Source organism: Oryza glaberrima, chromosome 2 (genome assembly GCF_000147395.1).
Source record: "Oryza glaberrima chromosome 2, OglaRS2, whole genome shotgun sequence".
Taxonomy (NCBI): Eukaryota; Viridiplantae; Streptophyta; class Magnoliopsida; order Poales; family Poaceae; genus Oryza; species Oryza glaberrima.
The window spans coordinates 2,881,490-2,901,481 of record NC_068327.1 but is presented as its reverse complement, the minus strand read 5'-3'; the positions used below and the strand labels follow the sequence as shown (position 1 = coordinate 2,901,481).

At 42.3% G+C, this 19,992-nt stretch overlaps 2 protein-coding genes, 1 long non-coding RNA gene and 2 pseudogenes across 7 annotated transcripts in view; 1 reads left to right on the top strand and 4 right to left on the bottom strand.

Moving 5' to 3' along the window:
- The window catches only part of LOC127761571 (receptor-like protein 2), a 51,052-nt gene that overhangs the window by 13,934 nt on the left and 17,126 nt on the right, over window positions 1-19,992 (bottom strand). The gene's annotated exons all lie outside the window — the stretch shown is intronic.
- On the top strand, window positions 234-2,447 carry LOC127762721 (receptor-like protein 2; annotated as a pseudogene).
- On the bottom strand, window positions 7,159-10,914 carry LOC127762727 (uncharacterized). Of its 5 annotated transcripts, none has more exons than XR_008015550.1 (4): window positions 10,632-10,914; window positions 8,355-10,498; window positions 8,080-8,197; window positions 7,159-7,992 (listed from the first exon to the last, which is right to left on the bottom strand). It is a non-coding gene; the product is annotated as an uncharacterized LOC127762727 (long non-coding RNA). The 5 variants fall into 5 exon arrangements; XR_008015549.1 differs by having other exon boundaries at window positions 7,165-7,992; window positions 8,355-10,196; window positions 10,303-10,913; XR_008015551.1 differs by having other exon boundaries at window positions 7,165-7,992; window positions 8,355-10,169; window positions 10,303-10,913.
- LOC127762725 (uncharacterized) lies at window positions 12,068-14,378 on the bottom strand (annotated as a pseudogene).
- Window positions 15,370-17,977, bottom strand: LOC127762722 (probable L-type lectin-domain containing receptor kinase S.5). The gene is made up of 3 exons (XM_052287195.1): window positions 17,752-17,977; window positions 16,697-17,677; window positions 15,370-16,382 (listed from the first exon to the last, which is right to left on the bottom strand). Exons 1-3 carry the CDS (start codon window positions 17,906-17,908, stop codon window positions 15,568-15,570), a joined length of 1,953 nt encoding a protein of 650 aa, XP_052143155.1. The 5' UTR covers window positions 17,909-17,977; the 3' UTR covers window positions 15,370-15,567.

Below are 19,992 nucleotides of genomic sequence, written 5' to 3'. Positions count from 1 at the left end.
CAACAAGTAAACGCATGGGTCTTGGGTCAACTATAGCTCATCTATCCTGTTCCAAGAAGCTTTACTGAGTTATCATCCTTCTTCTCTGATTCGGCAATATTTTTTTTTGACGGAAAGATTCAGCAACATAAATGCTCCAGAACATTCTTTTGCTGTTTTGCACTTGCACACTAACCTGCCTATCCTGCAAAATCAAACCCACGAACCAGTGACAGTTTCCAAGAAAAATGGCAATGAAGCCAATGCCAAGACTGCTCTCTTCAAGCAGCAACCGAGATAATAGCAGATTCTGCATGCCTCTCTTCGGCCAAGCTCTGCTGCTACTCCTGCTTTGCTTCGTCTATCGTGCCGGTTCATGCACCGAGCAGGAGAGGGAATCTCTCCTCCAGTTCCTCTCCGGCCTTGAAGGGAGCATCTCACCATCCCTTGGCGAACTCATCGGTTTGCTGAGGCTGAACTTGTCCCGCAACTCGTTGTCCGGTGGCTTACCGCTGGAACTGGTGTCATCCAGCAGCATCGTGGTCCTTGATGTCAGTTTTAACTACTTAACAGGAGGACTGAGTGAGCTGCCATCTTCAACCCCTGACCGGCCGCTGCAGGTATTGAATATCTCGAGCAACTTGTTTACAGGGAATTTTCCATCAACCACATGGGAGAGGATGAACAATCTGGTTGTGCTCAATGCCAGCAACAACGGATTTACTGGGCAGATGCCAACCTCGTTCTGTGCCAGCGCGCCATCTTTTGCTGTGCTTGAACTCAGCTATAACCAATTCAGTGGAAGAATCCCTGTGGGACTCAGCAATTGCTCCAAGCTGACACTGCTGAGCGCTAGCTACAACAACCTCACCGAGACTCTTCCAGATGAGCTCTTTGATCTGACCTCTTTGAAGCACCTCTGTTTTCTTAGAAATCAGTTAGAAAGATCAATCAAAGGCATCACCAAGCTTAAAAATCTAGTGACCATTGATCTTGGACAAAACAGGCTTAGTGGAAGTATCCCAAATTCGATAGGTCAGCTCAAGAGACTGGAGAAGCTCCATTTGGCATACAACAGCATGTCCGGGTAGTTGCCATCAACTGTAGGAAATTGCAGAAATCTCAAGAACATGAACCTCGGGGGCAACAACTTTTCAGGAGATCTTGGCAATGTCAACTTCTCCACATTACGCAATTTACAGTCCTTAGATCTTATGTCGAACAATTTCACCAGAACAGTGCCAGAAAGCATTTACTCATGCAGAAATCTAAGTGCATTGCAGCTGTCTAACAATAGCTTCCATGGCCAGCTCTCAGAGAAAATCCGCAATCTGAAGTGCCTCTCATTTGTATCACTTGTTGATATCTCTCTTACAAATATCACAGGTTCACTTCAGATACTTCAGAGCTGCAGGAACCTGACCACCTTGCTTATTGGGTACAACTTCATGCATGAGACCATGCCAGAGGATGACAAGATTTATGGTTTTGAAAATCTTCGGATTTTTTCCCTGAACGATTGTTCATTGTCTGGAAAAATACCTAAATGGTTATCAAAGCTCACAAATCTGGAGATGCTATCTTTATATAACAATCAACTAAACGGAGCAATACCTGACTGGATCAGCAGCCTAAACTTCTTGTTTCATATAGACATTTCAAACAACAGCCTTTCAGGGGAAATTCCATCAGCCTTAGTTGAGATGCCAATGCTAAAATCAGATAATGTTCCACCAAAGGTCTTTGAGCTGCCTATCTGTACAGGTTATGCACTTCAATACCGAATAAACAGTGCTTTCCCTAAAGTGCTGAATCTAGGCATCAATAATTCCACTGGCATCATCCCAAACGAGATTGGTCAGTTGAAGGCACTCCAGTTACTCAATTTGAGTTCCAACAGATTGTCTGGAGAGATACCAGAATCAATCTACAAGCTCACAAACCTACAGGTGCTTGATTTGTCCAGCAATAATCTCACTGGTACAATTCCTGATGGGCTGAACAAACTTCACTTCCTTTCAGCATTCAACATTTCTAACAATGACCTTGAAGGGCCAGTTCCAAATGCAGGACAGCTTAGCACATTCCCAAGTACTAGCTTTGATGGTAACCCAAGGTTGTGTGGTCCTATGCTTGCACGCCATTGTGGTTTAGCAGAAACACCATTTGTCTCCACAAAACAAAATACTGACAAGGTTGTATCATCATTTGTCTTTATGATTTCCTTTGGTGCATTCTTTGCTGTAGGGGTGTTATATGATCAGATTGTCCTATCAAGGTTTTTCTAGCTCTACTTCAGTTAGGTCATATTTGGACTAGCCAGAGCAATATGTATCAAATGAAGCATAGCAAACCAACCAAGACCTGTGACACAATGATAGCTGTCACTATCTCCCGCCATGGTCTGATGATTTCTTATAGCCCAAGCTTAAGCCAGATCAATCAACAGCAATAACTGAACGCAGCATACCTGTCATTCAAGTACATAAGCAGAGAGATTAAATTGGAAGGTGTTTGTGTGTTAAGAGAAGCCACCTTTTTGCAGATATAAAATTTACATAGTGCACTTATGTAAGACTTTTGAACGGAAGCACCAAAGCTGTGTCAATAAATCAATCTTGTCGGAACACATTGCAATTTTATTTTCAGTATTTACCTTAGTTTACCCTTGTTTTTTATCAATTTCTTCCAAAAGCCTCCTGAAGGAGGCTTGTTATTTGCTCCCTCAGAAATAATGCTAGTACTTCGGTAGTTAATGTTTTTTGGTCTGGTAAATTATACTACAGATGAAATATAATCAACACTAGCAATAACTGGGGATCTCTCATGAAAAAACTACAGATATGGTTTTTTGCATGCAGAACAGCTAGGCCGAAATCCTTCAGTCTTTTATTTCTACATAAATTGGCACTTTAATTAGCAGCAATTGAACAATTGGATGGTTGGATTACAAAGTGAGCACATAACTACTGCAGCAGCAGTTAATAAAGCCGAAATGATCTATATCTTGGTCAATTCGGTTCAACTGTGTTTAAGCTTTGAAATCCAAGGGCAAAATGTGGAGCAAACTAAAGCTAACCTAACAATAAATTTGTCGCGAAAAATTGCAAGATTTTCCCTGAAATTTTGGTGAAGAAATAGGAGCTTGGATTTGGCTTTGCTCGATTTACCTCTGGACAGCAGATCACCGGATCATCCGAGGCCGTCAGCCGTATCCGCATAAACTTCTAGGGTTCCCAAATGGAAGTGGAGACGGGTTATCCTAGAGCAGCAGGCAGGAAGAGAAGAACGCGCATTGGCGCGGAAATGATTCTACGGCGAGCGCGAGGGATCAGGCCGGGCGGGAGAGCGGGCTGGATTCGGTCACCGGAGTCGGGAAGCACCGGCGGGCATGGCGCGGCGGCGGCGGCGCCGGCCGCGGGGAGGGAGGCTGCCTGGCAGATTGGGCCTTAACTGGGCCCAGCCTTATTTTGGGTCAAAGTTTAGCAGGCCGTCTCTAGCTGGAGTACAAGTTCTCTAGGTTTGACCAAATCTCTACTATTATAAAAATTAAAAATGTTTTTGCCGATATTTTGGTACGTTATCCGTGTATGAGTCAGTTTTTAAGTTTGTTCGATTTTGGAAATACATATTCGTATTTGAGTCGGGCTTTAAATCCATTCGCTTTTGGAAATATAGAAGGAGTTGTATAATATATCTCTTTAAAAAACTCACATGCTAATTTGAGATGATCGGACTCTTGATTGCAGCTCATGATTTTGTAGAAAAATATATATCCAAACGAATTCCAACAATAAATTTCACCTTAACTAAATAGTATAACAATAATAAGATTAAAATAACCTTCATCCGTTGCAACGCACGGGTATTTTTTTCTAGTTTTCTAAAAAAATTAGCAATATCTACAATACCAAATTGGTTTTATTAAATTTAATATCAAATATATTTTTATAATATGATTGTTTTATATTAAAAATATTAGAATATTTTTCTATAAATTTAGTTAAATTTAAAGAAGTTTAACCTAAAAAAAATCAAACGACTTATATTATGGAACGCAGGGAGTACAATGTTCAAAACATCAATATTAGACACTAGCAAAGCTCATGTAATCACATCCCAAATCTCAAAAAATGGGGCGTGAATGAATCAGTCAAGCAGCTGCTGCACACAATCCCTCCTTTTAACCAGTCCTTTCAACCAGAAGAAGAGAGCACCACTGCACCAGTTTTGGTCCCTCCACTCACCTTGACCACAACGCCGATGCATGATGATTGATGTAAATCATATCCACTTTCTTCGAATGATGCTTTGATTCCATGTAGTACTATGGTTGTATTTAGATGGTGGAAAAGTTGAAAAGTTGGGAGAAAGTTGGTAGTTTGAAGAAAAAGTTGGTAGTTTATATGTGTAAGAAAGTTTTCGATGTGATGTGATGGAAAGTTGGAAATTTGTGGAACTAAACACGGCCTATGAACTATCTCTCCAAGTGAATCTTGCAAAATCCAGCAATTGTTTTTTTTTCACAAACACAAGGGATCGATGCAGCACAACTTCAACCTTGTTGTTGTTGCAAAATCCAACATGCATGGCTAGGGCGTTCCTCCAATGGGAGGAAACCTCAAGAGACCGTCCCTCCAATGGGAGGAAACCTCAAGCTTGGTCTAGTGAGAACCATGAGAGTGAATGAGTGAGGATGAGAATGGGTGGAATGGGGGAGAGATCCCCCTCTCTTGCCCTTGGTGGGTTCCTTTTATTCATATGCGACGAGAAATTACATCTTTACCCTTGATTTACTATATATATACAATATCTTTTTAAGAGTATTTCAGTCTTTTTATACATTAGTTTATTCAACACTCTAAGTATGGGATTATTCCCCAATACTTGTAGATGTAAAACTTTGTCCGAAATAATGGCAAGGGAAGAGAAGAGGTCCATGGTGAAGGCGGTAAGAGAAGTCATGCCTGATCAAGTAAATTAAGGCCTGTTGTAACAATGTCAATGTGATAAGGTCAAAAATTACGGGCGGCTGCAAAAGAGAATTACTTACGGTCACGGAGGTCGAGCAGTTGACTTGCCAATAGACCACTACTGGAACGTCCCGATGGGGCATTGTGGATTGTGTAGGTTGATTATAATTGTGTCATTTGGAGACGCCAAAGCTACAGCTAGTCTTTTTTCCACGAAAAGAAAGGGAGTACGGCTAGTTTTTGACCAATCAATTATCAACGGTTTCATCCTGCGCTAATGGTACTGAAGTACTTAAGCGTCTAGAGAGCTCTTGTCATATACCACCATCTCTCAGAATATAAGCATTTTTAGCATAGCGACAAATCAAACATTTTTAACTTTGACCACTAATAAAAATAATAAAAAAAGATCAATTATGTAAAATTGGTGTTACTATATTAGTATCATTAAACAAACTATAATAATATGCAACTCTTTTTATTTAAAACATTTTACTTTTATAGATATTATTGGTCAAAGGAGCATCTCGAAGACCGTGTTAGGATCCAAAAATGCTTATATTTTGGTTCGGAGAGAGCATATACAAGAATTGTTAGTCAGAGGTAACTCTAGAAGTAAGTTTGGGGGGATTTGATACTATAGTATACTCCCTCCGTACTCATAAAAGAAGTCGTTTAGGACAATGTTTAAGTCAAACCTTGAGAATATAAATCATGAATAACTCTCAAATTGTTGAGTTTGAAAATGTAAAAATTATATGAATAGATTTGTCTTGAAAAATACTTTCATAAAAGTATACATATATCACTTTTCGATAAATATTTTTATAGAAACAAGAAGTCAAAATTATGTTTTGGAGACCGTGTCGCTATCCTAAATGACTTCCTTTACGAGTACGGAGGGAGTATGATCCTAATTAAGATTTGCGGCCTGTTTGGTTGGAGGGGGTTTCTAGGAGGGATTGGGAGTTTAGAGGGATGATGCTATTAGCTGTTTTGTTTGGTTGGGGGATATGGGAATTTTGGTGGGATCGAGATGGGGAATTGAGGATTGAACTCCCTCCTTTTCAATATCTGGGTAGAGGTAGGTAATTGGGAGGGAATTCCTCCTTTACTTCGCCAAACAAATCTCAGCCATCCGTTTTCATTAATGATCTAATCTCTAACTAAACTCCCTATCAATTTCCACCACCTCTACCAAACAAGAGACTGGAATAAAAAATCAAATTCCCATCTTAATCTTACCATCAATTCCCTCGTGTAAACTCCCAATCCCCTTCTCTCAAGCTGCCAAACAAGCCGTTGGGGGATTTGGTGACTACTATAGCAATAGGGGGAGGGGGGTAAGTACAAAATTACCGTCACGTCAAGATGCGTAGAGGAACATATGCAAAATGTTACCTACGTGGAGCGCCACATAGGCGGTCAGCTTTGGTCAAATGTACTTTGGACCGGCTATGGTTTATTAAAACAAGATCATGGATCTCAATGCGCAACTATAAGTTTATGGATCTATGTGATACCTCTGCTCAAGTTTAAGAACCGGCCATATATTTTACTCTCAAATTATTTACCACTATTAGTATAAGTAATTAATTATTCAAATGCCATTTTTAAATTTGGTCTTATTTCCCCCTCTTAATAGATGACTTCTTAACTATTTTCTCTGTTTCATATTTTAAGTTGTTTTGACTTTTTAAAGTATAATTCATTAAAAGTTTGAGTAAGTTTATAGAAAAATATAGCACTAAATTAGTTTTATTAAATCCAATATTGAATATATTTTGGTAATTTATTTATTTTATATAAAAATATTGTTATATTTTTTTATAAACTTAATTGAACTTAAAAAAGTTTGACTTAAAAGAAATCAAAGTGATTTATAACATAAAACGAAAATAGTGGAGTATTTGCTACTTTTGCTCATGGACATATCAACGTGACAAAAAACTATATGGGACCTAGTGAGTCTCTCCAGTCTCCACCTGTCTCTTCCTCCCTGGGTTGACCAGGCGGTGGCTAGAGTGGAGATCGACGGCCGCAGCGGTCACAGCCTGGGGGCGCGGTGAAGACTGACAGGGACCACAGCGTCCTCTCCGAACAAACCACAGATTTCAATCATCTCAATGTTAAAATTCTGCCGCTCCAGTTCATACGAGACAACTAACCGAACAATTGAGAATATACTAATATTCAGAGGCCAAAGTTGAAAGTGAAAAGGTAAGTGAAAACGCAGGGTTAATCTAAGCACAAATTCGAACTTAATATAAGGGATGCAATTGTGCAAAGTAGCAATGCACATCGCAAACATAAATTGCCATCGCAAGCAGATGTGAACTAGACTGACTGGAATCGACAACAGACGGAACCTGCGCTGGAATCGACAACAGACGGAACCTGCGTTCTTAGCATGAAACATTTCACACTAAATTGTTGAAATTTCAGAGTAAAACGACAGGGAACTATACAAACTGGGAAGACGGGGACCTCTACTATACAAACTGAAACGAGAATAAAAAAATAAACGGAAATAGTGTGATAGAATAGCGGTGTGGCCCATGAGTACTCCAGCTGTCTCATTTAGTCAATAGGCCACAAAATGTGATAGATAGCGCCAGCGGTATGGCACATCACTGTATGGCACATCACTACCACGTACACTCAAATATGCCAGTCGCAAAGACTCAAACGCGCTAGGTCAACAAGGCAACCATGTGCATTGTGCTCCTGAAACAGTGCCGTTTTCGCGAGCATTTTAGCTGCCAGATTGCCACATTCAACTCCAAACACTTGCTGGGATGAGAGAGTTCATGCAGATGACACCACATTCTCCGTGGAGAAGCAGGCTAGCGATGCCGTACTCTGGCCTCGCTACTGCTGCATTATTGCTGCTGCTTCTCATCGTGGCCACCTCCGCCATGGCTTGCGTCGAGCAGGAGAAGAGTTCTCTCCTCCGGTTCCTTGCTGAGCTGTCGCATGATGGTGGCATCGCCATGTCATGGCAGAATGGCACGAACTGCTGTGTGTGGGAGGGCATCACCTGCAATGAAGATGGGGCTGTCATTGAGGTTCGTCTCACCTCTAAAGGCCTTGAAGGGCAAATCGCACCGTCGCTGGGAGAGCTCACCAGCTTGTCGCGCCTCAACCTGTCGTACAACTCCCTATCAGGTGGCCTTCCAGCAGAGCTGATGTCTTCTGGCAGCATCGTCGTCCTTGATGTCAGCTTCAATCGCCTCAACGGGGACCTGCAAGAGTTGAATCCATCAGTATCTGACCGGCCACTGCAGGTACTGAATATCTCAAGCAACCGGTTTACAGGAGAATTTCCATCCATCACATGGGAGAAAATGAGGAACCTGGTCGCAATCAACGCGAGCAACAACAGTTTTACCGGGCACATACCTTCCTCCTTCTGCAGCAATTCGCCATCTTTTGCTGTTCTTGATCTTGGGTACAACAAGTTCAGTGGCAACATCCCCCCTGGAATAGGTAAATGTTCTGCCCTTAGACTTCTCAAGGCTAATGCCAACAACATCAGAGGGCCTCTCCCAGGTGATCTCTTCAATGCCACATCATTGGAGTACCTCTCTTTCGCTAACAATGGGTTGCAAGGAACAATTGATGATGCTCTCATCGTAAAGCTCATCAATCTTGTTTTTGTTGATCTTGGATGGAATAGATTCAGTGGCAAGATCCCAAATTCTATAGGCCAGTTGAAAAGACTAAAGGAGCTTCACATTTGCAGCAACAACTTATCTGGAGAGCTGCCATCATCATTGGGAGATTGCACAAATCTAGTAACCATCAACCTCAGGAGAAACAAGTTGACGGGTGAGCTTGCCAAGGTTAACTACTCCAATCTACCCAATCTGAAAACATTAGATTTTGCCTCGAATCACTTCACCGGCACAATTCCAGAAAGCATATACTCATGTAGTAATTTGACTTGGTTGCGGCTATCTTCCAATAGGCTTCACGGCCAGTTGGCAAAGAACATACAGAATCTGAATTCTATCACCTTCTTATCTCTTTCCTACAACAATTTTACAAATATCAAAAATACTCTTCACATACTCAAGAGCTTAAGGAACCTCAATGTCTTGTTAATTGGGGGCAACTTCATGCACGAAGCTATGCCACAGGATGAAACAATTGATGGTTTCGAGAATATTTTTGGTATTAGCATACATGATTGTGCATTGACTGGAAAAATACCTAGTTGGCTCTCAAAGCTCGGAAATTTGGCAGTTTTAGATTTATCCAACAATAAACTCAGTGGACCTATACCAACCTGGATCAATAGCCTAAACTTCCTTAAGTATGTAGACATATCCAATAATAGCCTTTCAGGAGAAATACCACAAGCACTAATGGAGATACCAATGCTAAAATCAGATAAGATTGCAGATAACTCAGACCCAAGAGCCTTTCCGTTTCCAGTGTATGCAGGCGCATGTCTGTGTTTTCAGTACCGTACAGTTACTGCTTTCCCTAAAATGTTGAATCTAGGTAATAACAAATTCACTGGTGCGATCCCGATGGAGATTGGTGAGTTGAAAGCACTCGTTTCACTCAACTTGAGCTTCAACAACCTAAACAGGGAGATCCCACAATCGATCAGCAACCTCAAGAATCTGATGGTTCTAGACCTGTCATACAACCATCTGACAGGTGCAATCCCTCCAGCACTGGTGAACCTTCACTTCCTTTCTGAATTCAATGTTTCCCACAATGATCTAAAAGGGTCTGTACCAATTGGAGGCCAGTTCAGCACATTTCCAAGTTCTAGTTTTGCTGGAAACCCAGAGCTATGCAGCCCGATACTTTTGCACCGTTGCAATGTAGCAGAAGTAGATTTGTCTTCCCCAAACTCAACAAAAGAGTACATCAACAAGGTCATCTTTGTGATTGCTTTTTGTGTATTCTTTGGAGTAGGAGTGCTATATGATCAGATAGTTCTATCCAGATATTTTCAGTTGAACTGATCACGATAGAGACAGTCAATAACGTGTACTGGATTAATGGCTTGTAGATATGCAATGGGTCATAGAACTGAAACAAGCAAGCAACAGCCGCGACTTTGTAATTACTATAACCATCTTAACTGTGTGGTGATCTTGATTGGTTTTCAAATTTCAATTCAGCAAGGCCGATTCAGTGGCTCCAGCCCCAGCAGGATGAATACCCCAGGCAAACCTGATTTGACCAGCTCGTGATCTGTTGGTAAAATCCATTTAATACAGTCTGCTCCAGAAAGTAGAAAATCAGAAGGAACAGAAGTGAACTGATGTAAACTTGAAATACGTTAGTAAATGAATCTTGACAATATTACACGTGAATGTAAACATACTCTTATTACTTTTCAACAATTTTCTCTGCAATGTGCCATGAGGGGATCACAAATCTGGGACTGGTGAAACAGCAATACTGCATTGAGAAATGTCAGAAATCGTAGCAGAAAAAACTCATGCAGCCACATCCCAAATCTGACATTAACCGATCAAGCAGCTACTCTGCACAATCCTTTCCTTCCTTCTACGAGGCAGCTGCAGAGAGAAACAACGACGCGATTGATTTGCGCGAGCTGCTCATCGGCCGACTGCGGGGGTTTCGATTCGGGGGGATTTCCCCCTTCCTGGCCACGGCGCAAATCAGGAGGGGGAAGAAGACATGGCTAACCTCGAGGCTTCCGCGGCTCGCCGCGGCGCCGCCCTCTCGCTTCGCTGGCAGCTCCCGCTGGTTAGTTAGAAGGTGGCGGTGGGTATGGCGGAGATGAGGTCCATGGCGAGGACCCCCCCCCCCCCCCCGCCGGCGGCGAGCAACGGGCGACGGCGGCGGCGGAGCGGCGAGCGGCGGGAGACGGAGTTCCAAGCTAACACAGGGGCTACGTTGTAAAATTCCTGGCCGTAAGCCCGTAGACAAAAATCGCGATGATGAAAGAAGGACCAAAATGAAAACTACCAATTCGTTAGCATTGGTAATAATGAGATGAGCTCAGAAAATTGACACGTTATATCTAGCAGATGAAGCTTTTGCTAGAAACTCCAGTTGTCTCTAACAATGTATAGTTGATTCTAACGCAGGGTGTGTTTAGTTCACAATAAAATTGGAAGTTTGATTGAAATTGAAATGATTGTGACGGAAAAGTTGGAAGTTTATGTGTGTAGGAAAGTTTTAATGTGATGGAAAAGTTGAAAGTTTGAGAAAAAAGTTGGGAACTAAACCAAGCCTCATTCTTAAAATATGAGGCAGAATGAGGCCTGGTTTAGTTTCAACTTTTCCATCACATTAAAACTTTCTTACACACGTAAACTTCCAACTTTTCTATCACATAGTTCCAATTTCAATCAAACTTCTAATTTTGACGTGAACTAAATATTCAGATTGATGCCATTTTTAGCAATACATTTCTTTTAAGGTTGTCAAAAAAAAGTCTAAGTTTAGTTTGTAAATAGAGCAACAAAATAAAGATATATATATATATATATATATAGGGACGCGCTAAACCGCACCCAGGTGCGTTACAACTAAAACGCTCCCCTCACAGCACCCCTCCCCCCCAACCCACCCACCCCACCACCCTCCCCCCCCCCCCCCCCATCACCCCACCCACATCCATCCCGCACAAACTCCTCATCCCTCTCTCTCCAACAAATTCTTTCGTTAAGTAAATCAATTACTATCAATTGTTTTCATTTGATAAGTAAACAAGTTACTATCAAAATATTCCCCACACCTTTTTTTCCTTCCTCCCGCACCTTTTTTTTCTTTTCTTCCGCACTTTTTTGGTGATTGGCCCATTAGTAAGGCCTAAGAGTAAATAAGTTACTAACACTTCCGCACTTCCAAATTGATTTCTTCTTTTAGTAAATGAATTACTCCTAGATTATTTGGGAAGGTTCCTCCTTTCAGTAAATAAATTACTCTCATATCGTTCTCAGCTACTTAGTATATTAGTACTCCAATCTCCAATTGGTTTGCAAATCTTCTCTTAGTAAATAAATTAATATTTGCACGTCATTGGACTTCTCTTAGTAAAATAAGTTACTCCTGATACTGGAGTAAATATATTGCAGATTGCACAAAGCCGCTGGAGTATTTAGTGACAAAACAAATGAAGGTAAAAGATTATGATTCATATTATTAACCTAATCACAATTTAATAATTTCTTTACAAACATGAATTGTTTGATCCAGTGTCGGTGTTACATCAACAATCTGATAATGCACGCAATGATACATCGGCAGAAAAACACAAAACTAATAAAGAAAATCAAATCAACACCACCCGCTAATACATATGCCGATACCGATCGATGCCAGCACTAATATAGCAAATGTAGATCAGGGCCGACGACGCTGATTATTAACTACAAAAGACAGTAAATCCTGATTTCTGATTTCATCTCCATCCCCACTAGCCAGCTGAAGCCTCATCCCATCTTGCTGGCCTTATCATGGCAGGCAAAAGCACCCCCCAAGAGAAAGCTCCACCCAATGAACTGTACAAAATCAAGAGCAGTATCAAAAAGAATTTGATGGATCGACAGATTCTACACAATTGTAGAACAAAATCAAGACCCATATCAACATGACCATATGCAGTGAGCGCTTCAGAAAAATGAATCCATATGCTCTGTTGAACCATAAAATTGCAGAAAATTCAATGGATTGACAGGTTGTACGCATTTTTACAAGAAAATCAAGAACCTAATCAAAGGGACCATATGCATTGAGCAGTTGAGGAAAACATGTATCGATCTGCTTTGTTGAACCACAAAGATAATTGCTTGAGAAAAATAAAAGGAGCTAAAAAAATGCATAGCTCAGCTGCAACCCAACGAACCTTGCAGCTAGCAGACCCATCATGCTATCCACAGCTTCCTCTGCCCATGTGTGATCTATGCTGTCGACGAGGCGTGACCCGCCACCTGGACAACATCCTCCTGCCTCGCTGGGGTTGCAGCTTCCCCCATGATCGTCAGCTGAGGTGCAGAAAACTCCACAAATTCAGAGCATTCCTGTAGTCTATGGATGAAAAATCAAGTAGACCAAAATTGAGAAATCTGTTCATCAACAAAAAAAAAATCAGAACATGAACTACATCTACAGCAGAAAAAAGCTCATAGGGGACTACAACTGCTTTGTTCAACCAAAATATTCAGCGAAAAACTATGATCAAAAGGATCATATATAGAGAGCAGTTCAGAGAAAATCAATTGATATGCTCTGTTGAACCACAAAATTTCAGTGAACTGCTATTGAATCAAGCTTCTAGAGTTTTCATTTATAAAAAACATCAGAGAACCTGATGATGATGCTATTGGCAGTTTTCCAAATATTGCACACACAAATATATCACTGAACAAATGAAATTCAGATGGGAGCACTTTTCTGAATATATTGCACAAACAATTCATGACTGAACAAATGAAAATTAAAATGAGAGCATATGGTTCTTCATGCGTTGCAAAAAAAAAATTCGGCTATCAGGACTATTCACTCATGATGCTTGATCCAGCAAAAGCAGCAATCACCAAAAAATAAATAAATTAGAAAAGCTTGTTAACCTATCAATTACAGAAACCTGTAGATGTATAGAAGCCTGAAAAATTCAGAATATCAATGGATGTTAGTGTTACACAAACCAAATCCAGATCACATAGAACTAACGAACCAGCCAGAAGTTTGGTAGGATAATAGATGGAAGTCTCATGAAATCTCAGAGCTAAATGCTTCCCTGAAGTGTTTCAACGGAAATTGAGATGCTCTCGAAGCTTAGGCAGTCACAATAAAAAACTGAAAGAAGAATTCCCGTGGGGACGAGTCGAGCGGCTTCGGCGTACCTGGTCCTCGAGGTCCATCTGGGTGGGCTTGCCCTTGTCGGCCAGGTCAGAGTCGACGTCCATCGGCGGACGGCGGCGGCCACGCGGCGAGCTGGTGGAGGACAACCACGATGACGGCAGCGGGCAGGAAGAAACGGGAGGAGGAAGAGGAGAGGACTGCAAGGTGGCCTGCCGCACGCTGCTTTCCTCCCACCGCCGCCGGTGGATCCGTCCGAGGTCAGGCGAGGGACGCCCGCCACCACTGGATCCGGGCGGAGGACGACCGTCGTCACCGGATTCGAGCGGGGGACAGCCCCGCCGAGCCCGTCGCTCGCCATTGCCGCAGTCCGTCGCCGTCGCCCGTCGCCGCATCCATCCCCGAGCACAAGCCACAGCCGCAGGGGAGAGGGTGGGCGCCTTCTCTACTTCGTCGCCGTCACCTCCCAAGTCTGGCATCCCCTCCCACACGGCGGCGGCGGCAGGCGGACGGGGAGGCGGTGGTGGCGGCGCTGGAAACGAGGCGGAGCGGCTTGGCTAACTACGGTGTACGCGAGGGCTAGATCCGAAAATAATGGAGAGCGCGGGGAAGAAGTAGGGACGGTTTCTGTAGTGGGGCCACCGAGTAGTATAAATAACACGTACAGTTGACAGTAATCGAATTACTATCTGAGGAGCTGGTGTATTGTGGGGTGTGTTTTAGCTATGCTACACCCCATGTGAAGTGTGTTTGTCTGTGTGTGTATATATATATATTTCTAAATAAATAATAATAATCTCATAAAAACCAGAATATATTTTAAAGTATCTATAAAATTTAAAAAGGCTTGCTAATATTTAAAAAGATTGGAAATTTTATAGATACTATAAAAATATATTCTGGTTTTTATAAGATTATTATTATTTATTTGGAAATATTGCCTTTGATCTAAACAATCATTATTGCATAGGACTTGGGCTGTATTTGTTGATGCGGTCGTGTCTGGCTAACCATGAAACGATGCGTTGCAAACGAACCGATTGGAAACATACACAACAAGTGTCGATCCAATGTCATGCGCGCAGAAGCGCATATCAATCCAATGTCACACACGTGGAAGAGCGACCTGAACAGGGCCAACACGTGTCACGCATGTGGGAGAGCGATCTGAACAGAGCCAACGCGTGGAAAACTGACTAAAATTAGGAGAGACGGATAGAAATCTGAGGAGGGTAGAAACTGTATTTTTTAAACATAATCAGATTGAGATACGAACGACGTACTAAAGATCCAACGGAAACATCTTCAATTTTTATGATAGTAGAGATTTACACACACACTATATATAGGACACTCATATAGGGCACTATGGTATGAAATACACATATTCGCCCAAATTTTTTAAAATTTTTAAATTGTGAGTATATACCTAGTTATAAGTATTCGATTCATATATATACCTAGCAACAAAGCAACTCAAATTTAACTTTATTTCACAATTTAATATTACATACCTAACTAATTATATGTTTGGATGCTATATACCTAGCATAAAATTGTAATAAAAACATGTTTAAATTCAGTTCAAACTTGTTTTGAATCATGGAGCCCGGACACCATGGAGCACCAAACAAATTTACAAACAGAGCGAGTATAACAAAATGATATTTCTGCACAATGCTAAAACAGATCTAAGGGGACGAGATAAAGTAACTAGCAAGTTACTGAATACAAATACAATCAACACTCACATTCTCAGCTGCTTTCAGAATTCATATATACCTGCAATCCTATGGGGATGCATGCTAGCTGTCTATACCATTGAGCTCTTGATCTGCAGACTACCCTTTGCCGTGACGTAATAATCAGTGCATTCAGATGATGAAGACCCTACTGGCAAAGTTAGAGGAGGAAAGCACACAACAGTCGGCTTCTCAAGTGGCACATCCGGTGCCGGTGCTAATTTTGCAATCACCTGCACCGCCACCACCATCGTTGGCCGGTCTGACGGGTTCGGGTTGCTGCACGCCAAGCCTAGAAGAAGCAAGCGTCTTGCCTCTTCGATATCGAGCTCACCATGGCCGGCAGTGCCAAGCACGCCATCTACAGCTTCAAGGAGCCTCCCCCGTTGGTGGAGATGCCAGACCCAATCTGTGATATGGCCAAATTGCGCGTCATTCATCAGCATCGCCTTCTTGCCGGTAACAATCTCAAGAACCAGCACCCCAAATGCATAGACGTCAGTCTGCTGCGTCGCCTTCAGGTTAATTGCGTAGTCCGGGGCGATGTAGCCGAATGTTCCTGCGACACCACACGAGACGGAGCTCCGGTCGACGGCGACGGTGCAGGCGAGACCAAAGTCACCAAGGCGGGCGCGGAAGTTGGAGTCAAGCAGGATGTTGCTAGCCTTGATGTCGCGGTGGAGCACCTTGGGCTCATACTCGTGATGAACGTAGTGCAAGCCGGTGGCAATATCCCTGACAATGTTGTAGCGGGTGTCCCATTGCCGGATCGTTGTATGGTGGCCTCCATGCAGCTGGTCAGTTCTAGCGAATATGTGCCTGTCTAAGCTACCATTGGGCATGTACTCATAGATAAGTAGGGGCTCTCCTTTATTGTATGACCAACCTATATATAATAATTTTCATGTGTCAACACTTGTTGTCACAAAATGAAATGTATGTATGTATGAAACATATATTTAACGACAAAATTAACAACTACTTACTCCGTTTTATAATGTAAGACTTTCTAGTATTGCCCACATTCATATAGATATTAGTGAATCTAGACACATATGCTAGAAAGTTTTACATTATGAAATGGAGGGAGTATGTAGCTAGCTAGGATCGCAAATTTAGATTAGGAGACCGATAAATATGAAAAATTAGGCGATTGATAAATAGAAAATTAAACTGTACAAGAATTGGAGGAGAACTAACCGATGAGAGGGACGATACTCTTGTGGCGCAGACGATTGATGATGCTGACCTCGGCGAGAAAGTCTTGGTAGGACCGGGTGTCGGCACGTGTAAACTTCTTGACTGCTACCTCCATCGTCGGTTGCCCCTTCAAGGACTGGAGCTTGCATCTGTAGACGGCGCCAAATGCGCCGCTGCCCAGCTTCATGGTGTCATGGAAGTTGTTGGTGGCCTTGCGGATATCGGTGAAGCTGATCTTGACAGGAACCCCGGGGAGGCTTTGCATGGACTTGGCCAGCTGATCAAAGTCCTTCTTCCACCTCCTGTAGGAGGAGTTGAAGTATAACCATGTCACAGCTGCAGCAATGGCTGCACCGCCTGCTGGTCCGAGAACTGATGCCAGTATGGTCGGCAACGACCTCGATGGGCTATGGCTAACATGTTGGCCATAGGCGAATGTCACATTCATGTCACTGATCTGATGTTGCAGGTCCATCGACGAGAAGATGCAGCCTTGCAGGGTTGCGCCTTTGCTGATATTGTCGTCCTTGTTGACGATTATGGCTTCCTTAGGTTTCGTCTCTCCTGCCTTGGCAACGAAGACCGATATGCTGCGATCTGCAGCTTCAGCTGCACGATTGTAATCAATCCATACAGATATGGTGTAGTTGTTCCCTTGTACTATTTGAATATTGGAGGCCTTCCGTGAGATTGTAATGTTTACACCAAAGGCAAAAGACGAAACAGTTTCTAATGCACCCATCTCAACAAAAACGTTGGTACTACTGTCGGCAGTGCTGCAGTAGTCAGAATGAGTAATAATCGTCGTCGTTTTATTATAAGTGTTGCCCGAGAACACGAGGGAGCCATAGGCATCGCTATTATTGCTATATTCTCCTCCAGCTGGGACTGGGCGGAGGATGAAGGCGAGGCTTCCGATGAAGCTCACATTAAAGGCGACGCTAGTGATCGGCGGCTGTATGCGTCGAAAAATTAGCTGCCCTGCAAAGGGTTGCCCCAATGAGTGTACTACTGGTTCGGTTGGAGAGAGAATTTTGCTGCAAAAAAAGACGGACCTGAACCTTTGATGGAGTCGTCGATCGCTTGATCACAGGAAGTCTGGTTGTTCTTGCCATCACCCAAGCATCTGCATGATTGATAATAAGCATCGGACGAGGAGATCATCACTGTGGACAATATGATGATCACTAGGAGGAGCTGCATCATCATCATGCAGAAACTAGGACTATGATCGATCGATCGATTGGCCTTGTGCGAATTGAATAGCTTGATCGAAATGCAGGCTGGCTAGCTAGGGTTATTGGGACCTTGTGGTGGTGTGATTGCAGTGGTCTTGTGTCCGTACGGATATATGCAGTGAATATATATAGCTTCGCCTGTGTGGCCGTATACATATAGCAAACGTACGAACACGCATATACGTACCGGGTCCGTCAACCTTAATATACTTAATTAATTAGCACGCAAACATCCGCGGAGACATCTTCCGCGAGCGCGTTTGCCTGCAAAAAGCCAGCCCCCTTGAATTGTTTTTTAGTGGCCAAACTTCTTCATAGCTTACCCCTTGTTTAGTTCCTAACGTTTTCTTCAAACTTTCAACTTTTACATCACATCAAAACTTTTCTACACACGTAAACTTCCAACTTTTTTCTTCAAACTTTTAATTTTAGTCAAACTTTCAATTTTAACGTGAAACTAAACACACCTTAAAGATTTTCTCGGATTTTCTGTACGTCTCGTTTTCGTCAGTGTGCTTCTATATATACTAATTCAACTATGTGTAATATCAAAAAAGAAATTCAACTATGTGTACTTAGACTAAAACTTTCTTTAAGAAGCTAGCTTTTCATTCAAGAAAATGATCAATATTGGAAACTTCCTACTATTACTGAATTTTCAATTCAACACGCCGAAATTAATGAAACTTTCAACTGGCTGGTATAGCTAATGATTAAACTTCCTATTTTTTATAGGAATTCGTTTATACTGATAACGCTAAGCGCGACCGTGACCGTCAGTCAAGAGCGTTATAATTAATTAGAATTTCCGTCGAACAAGATCTATCAAATGTGTTTCCTTTCGACCAACTCAAACTTACAAATACAACACGTATCTCCTCCCAGGTTCATCTAGACTACCTACGTACTCTGTATTTATTGGTTTTGAAATTTGGTGTCATTCCTTTTTTTTTTCTGCTATTTTCGACCGTCCCATACAATTTTACACGGAGCTAGATTTTTAAAGCAGAATAGAACTTGATGTAGAACTTGTAGCTTCGATTTTTCATAATTACAGTCGTATCATACAAACAATATAGAATTGAATTTGATATACAGCTCCTAGGACTCCTTTGGATTGCCCCTTACTGCCATGTACCCTGCTTTCTCTCTTGGATATTTGTAGAAACATCGGTAACAAATCATAGCCATCCGATATTACTATTGGAGAAGTGATCTTTGCCGGGTTGTCTAAAATTCACAATAGTCCCGGTTCTAGTTGTGTCAAAGGATGTCAGAGCGGCAGAGATCAAAACTAAAAATCCATCTTTAGTCCCGATTGAAGTTATCAACCGGAAGTAAATATCTCTCTCCCACAATCGTCGATCCGATCGGTTAAGTCCCAACGGACTCCTCACCGAGATACGTAGCTAGATATAAGATTGAATCATCCCCTCAGATCCAGATCCAGATCCCTTTCCTCCTCCTCCTCCCCTCCTCGTCCTCCTCCCCTCTCCTCCCCCTTCTCCCCTCCCATCTGTGCGTGTCATGGCAACAGCGGCAGCCGGCGGGGCAACAGCGGCGGCTGGTGGGGCCGCGACCGGCGGCAGCAGGCGGGCCCATGCGCAGCGGCGGGCAGGCGGCCGGCCGGCGGGGCCGCGACCGACGGTGGCAGGCGGCCGGCGGCCAATTCTTTCTTTCTTTTCTTTTTTACAATTTGTGATTCCATTGAGATGTGTAATTTCTTTTTAGAATTTGTGATTTGTGATTTTTTTTATGACAAATTGATAACCGATAATGTTAAAGTATTCGATGATAAATATAAATCCATTGACATATAAGTGTAAGTTCATAAAGCTATAACATAACAATACGAGATACACAAACATGAGTTATAGTGGTGGACTAGGATAGTTGGGCTGAAAGAATGGGCCATAGAAAAATAATTTGGGCCAGCCGGTCAAGGATGTTTGTAGAAACTGTAATTTACCATAATATATAAACGGCAATTACCGGTAGGGGTGGAAACGGTATGGAAATTTCCCGACCATATCGATACCGTTTCCGTAAAACTAATAT

What these genes read in the sequence shown, in the direction of transcription:
- LOC127762722 (XM_052287195.1), bottom strand. Translation starts at nt 17,908, where the DNA reads ATGATGATGATGCAGCTCCTCCTAGTGATCATCATATTGTCCACAGTG. An exon ending in CGACTCCATCAAAGGTTCAG is followed by an intron (nt 17,678 to 17,751) that starts GTCCGTCTTTTT and finishes AACCCTTTGCAG; the next exon opens with GGCAGCTAATTTTTCGACGC. An exon ending in GAGTATCGTCCCTCTCATCG is followed by an intron (nt 16,383 to 16,696) that starts GTTAGTTCTCCT and finishes TATTATATATAG; the next exon opens with GTTGGTCATACAATAAAGGA.